At 47.0% G+C, this 4,164-nt stretch overlaps 1 protein-coding gene across 1 annotated transcript; it reads left to right on the top strand.

Moving 5' to 3' along the window:
* Window positions 1-4,164, top strand: atp5f1d (ATP synthase F1 subunit delta). The gene is made up of 5 exons (XM_067230552.1): window positions 1-206; window positions 1,093-1,246; window positions 3,342-3,430; window positions 3,545-3,674; window positions 4,035-4,164. Exons 1-4 carry the CDS (start codon window positions 90-92, stop codon window positions 3,665-3,667), a joined length of 483 nt encoding a protein of 160 aa, XP_067086653.1. The 5' UTR covers window positions 1-89; the 3' UTR covers window positions 3,668-3,674; window positions 4,035-4,164.

Genomic DNA, 4,164 nt, shown 5'->3' with positions numbered 1-4,164 from the left:
TATCAGGCTCACACTGTCTGACTGTTCACACCAGGGCTTGGGGGTCTTTCTGCTTCGGTTTTCTCCCGAGTAACGTTTAATTCACCAAAATGCTGGCAGCAAGATTTCTCCGTCGCTCCCTGCCTGTGCTGAGGCAAGCTAGATGCTACGCCGACGCTCCCTCCGGTGGTGCACAGATGTCCTTCACATTCGCCTCGCCGACGCAGGTAAATTGAGTCCGCGGCTACATTGGCTTAGCTAGGCCGTACTTAACCTAACCGCGTTTGCACAATTGGAATACATTTGTATTCATACACTGACACTGTCTCCAAATCACAAAACAGTTCGATGTATTATGAGTGCTTGCACATATCAATGTCAAAACTTGTCTAGTTATTGCACATTATTTTTTAAGCCAGCTAGCATTTAGTTAGCTTGCTAGCATTAGAAGCGGTTGTCAAGATTTCTAGCCGTCGTTCTATTGAACGGGCAGAAGGAGGGCGTGCATAGTGCATGTACACAGTGTGGTCCGGTGGAACTGAAGCAACGTTTGCTGAATTAACGAGTAGTTGTCTTACGCGCTAATTAGATCTCTGGTTTGTTAGGTTGCTCGCTCGCTCACAGGGTCACAGGCCCGTGCAGGTTCTGTTTTCTGTCACCTTGGGTGTGTGGGCAGGAACGCTGCCCCTTCTAGACCTCACATTCCCCGCTGCATATGCATTTTAAAATCATGAATTAAACAATCTATACAAGTCGTTGCACGAAATGTTTAGCCTCATACATACCAAATTAGTTGGGCCTCATACGTGGTAACTAATATGTTTACCAAACGGCAAAATCGTATTGCTTATTAGCGCGCTAGTTACAACTCTAGATGGTTGATCGAATCGTGTTGGTAGTCATTTAACGTTGTGTTCCAGACTCGACGACAGCGATACAGCTCAGTCCTCACATTGTCCTTCCTTGATGTTGTCATGGTATCCACTAGCATCCCTAATACCTGTGCAGCAGGTGTTATCGCCATGCCAACCCCTGTACTCTGGATACCTGTACGTGATGGTGAAATAACCCCCCCCTGTCTCCTGCCCCCCCCCCCCTCTCCTGCTCCCCCAGGTGTACTTTAAGGAGGTGAGTGTGAAGCAGATTGATGTTCCCACCCTGACGGGGGCATTTGGCATCCTGCCAGCCCACGTCCCCACCCTGCAGGTGCTGCGGCCCGGCGTGGTGACAGTCTACAACGATGATGGCTCCGCCGCCAAGTACTTCGGTGAGGGGGTGTATAGAGGTTAGGGTGAGGGGGTTATAGGGGTGAGGGGGGTGTAGAGATATTAGAGGTGTTGAAATTAATCGATGCATGGCGATGCGGACATGGACGATGCTGCATGGATGCAGTGGCCGACCAGAATCGATTATAACGCAATTATGTCGCTAGTTCATTTTCCGGCCGCAGCATAAACATTCAAATAAAAAATAACATTCTCAGTAACCTAACCCGTTTCATCTACCTGACGTCATTCGTCGCGATTCGCATACGTTCCAGAGCAAAATGACTGAGGGTGGTTGTGAGATCGTCCTTAAAAACTCCAAGCGTTTTTAAAGCTGAGATATGGAACTGCATTTCGGATTTTACCAACAGGCTGGGAAACACAAACTGGATACACCGCATGCAATATGCAATTCCTGTCACACCAAAATTAAATACATTGGGAACACTACCAACTTAAGGAATCACGTTAGGCGTTTGCATCCTGAGTTGCTAGCAACAACACCTGCCGCGCGAAATGCAAACTCTGGGCCAGCAACTCCGAGGATGCAACTCTGTTTTCAATACTGCTAATAATGCTGTCTGCTGTGTTCAGACCTTGTTAAATAAAAAAGATTGTTTATATCTTACTACTTGTATTTTTGGATGAAAACATAACCATATGAAGTAATATAGAGAACTGTATTATATTGAACTATACAGTATCTTAATGCATTCTGTCAAGTCAAATATCCTATACGGCTTTAATAGAGAAATGTATTTGACGCATCGAGATATCGAATCGCTGACATGATAATCGTAATCGAATCGTGAGATCCGAATCATGAGATCAGTGAAGATTCAGGGTTAGGCAGGTGGAACCTCTAATACAGGGGTACTCAATTAGAAACCCAAAAGGTCCACTAACCAAATTTCCATTCAGTCCAGGGTCCGGAACAATTATGGTTTATTTTTCTGGCCCTTACCTCAGAGTTCTGGGGGTAATTTTGTTCAAAGTGTCCATGCTTTGTGTCATAATGACCATAGCCGCGGGAACATAGGATATTTTATCAGGGGGGTGCCGCTGGGGGGGGGGGGGGGGTTCTTAATGTTGCGGGGCGGTAGGGATGGACTGGGAGTAAAAATAGGTCATGCACATTCTGTTTGATGTGATGCTAGTTCGTGAGAACGCTAGGATACTTAATGCGAGCGCGCGTAGCACGCAAGATCATTTTTTTTTGCCTTTATTTGAGCACAAAATAGTTTTTTGAGCTTTATGTAAAATGAACATAGCCGTTTTTCAATTGGTAAAACCTTGTCTAGTGAAGGTGATGTCTTTTTGTCAATTTTTCAGGCCACCTTTACGTGTCTTAGCCTGGTTTTCCATCGTTATTCTTCTCCCGGTGCTCCCGATGGCCAGTCCGCTACTGCGGGGCTGGGCCGCGGTGGAGTATTTTCAAGTCATATTATTGGAAATTCTCGTTGCTGTCAGGGGGTGCTACAGCACTCCTAGTTCCCACGGTCATGATAGTGACGTTTCACATTAGCTACCACTATTGACAAGGGCAACCGTCTCATTAAACACATCGGTTTTGTGCGCCCCACCGGCAGCACAAATGCATACTTGTCTGAAATTAGGTATTTTTGGAATCAACTTTTCGCCGGGTTTAGAGCATGCCATGTTTTTCGCTAAGGAAGAAACAGGTACTGTTAGCAAATCGATTAGCCTGCGTTGTTGCGAATGACACACACAACCTAACCCACAGAGGTTGCAACCAACTTTCAGTGAGTGAGTTGTCATGGTGATTACAGTTATTAAAGCTCCTGATTGGACCTTTGTATTGGACAAGTAAGATAGAAACCACATTTAGTTGGAACAAAAAGATGTGCCGGTTAAAATGGAAACGTTCGTCAAAATGAATTAATTCCATAATAATATATTGGTTATAGGTCCGGGTCCGGATAGGGAACCACCTGGGTCCGGACCGCGGTCCGCCAATTAGTGACCCCTGCTCTAATAGATATGGGGGCTCCTCTGTACATGCAGGGTCACTGGGTTAGGGAAACACTGTCTGTGTTGTAACCTGTACATGTCTTGTACGTGTGTGTGTGTGTGTAGTGAGCAGCGGTTCCGTCACAGTCAACGCTGACTCGTCAGTCCAGCTCCTGGCTGAGGAGGCGGTACCTCTGGACCAGCTGGACCTGGCAGTGAGTACTCTGCTACAACACATGATTGTCGTTTATTATTTATTTAGTGGTTTTCAGACAGTGTTTGCAGGTGGAAGACTGAGTATCAATGTGCTTCTTTTCCTCCCCCTCCAGGCAGCGAAGGCCAACCTGGAGAAGGCCCAGTCTGAGATGTCTGGTGCTGGGGATGAGGCGTCCAGGGCAGAGGTGCTCATCAGTATAGAGGCCAACGAGGCCATCGTAAAGGCCCTGGAGTAGAGCTCTGGTACGACTCTCACACACACACACACACACACACATTTCTCTCTGCCTACAGCTGTCAGAGGTCCTCAACCCTGGAACACAGTTTAGACACGTTCACCTCTCACAGAGAGCTGTAACCTTCATCTGGTTTACCAACCCTGCTTTTTCCCTCTCCACTCTCCCTGCTCTCTCCCTCTCCCTTTCCACTCTCCCTGCTCTCACCCTCCACTCTCCCTGCTCTCTCACTCTGCTCTCCACTCTCCCTCTCCTCTCCCTGCTCTCTCACTCTCCTCTCTCCCTGCTCTCTCACTCTCCTCTCCCTGCTCTCTCACTCTCCTCCCGGCTCTCTACCTGCTCTCTCCCGGCTCTCTCCTCTCTTCAGGTAGCGTCACATCGGTGTTAAGGAAAATCAAGATCAAAAATCGTTTGTTTCCTAGTCAAGTCAGAAACCACAAGATCTCGCTTGCTTTGTACAGTGGATGAATTTACCAATAAATTTATTTGGAATTTAA

Source organism: Osmerus mordax, chromosome 27 (genome assembly GCF_038355195.1).
Source record: "Osmerus mordax isolate fOsmMor3 chromosome 27, fOsmMor3.pri, whole genome shotgun sequence".
NCBI classification, from domain to species: domain Eukaryota; kingdom Metazoa; phylum Chordata; class Actinopteri; order Osmeriformes; family Osmeridae; genus Osmerus; species Osmerus mordax.
This window is presented reverse-complemented; position numbering and strand designations above follow the sequence as displayed.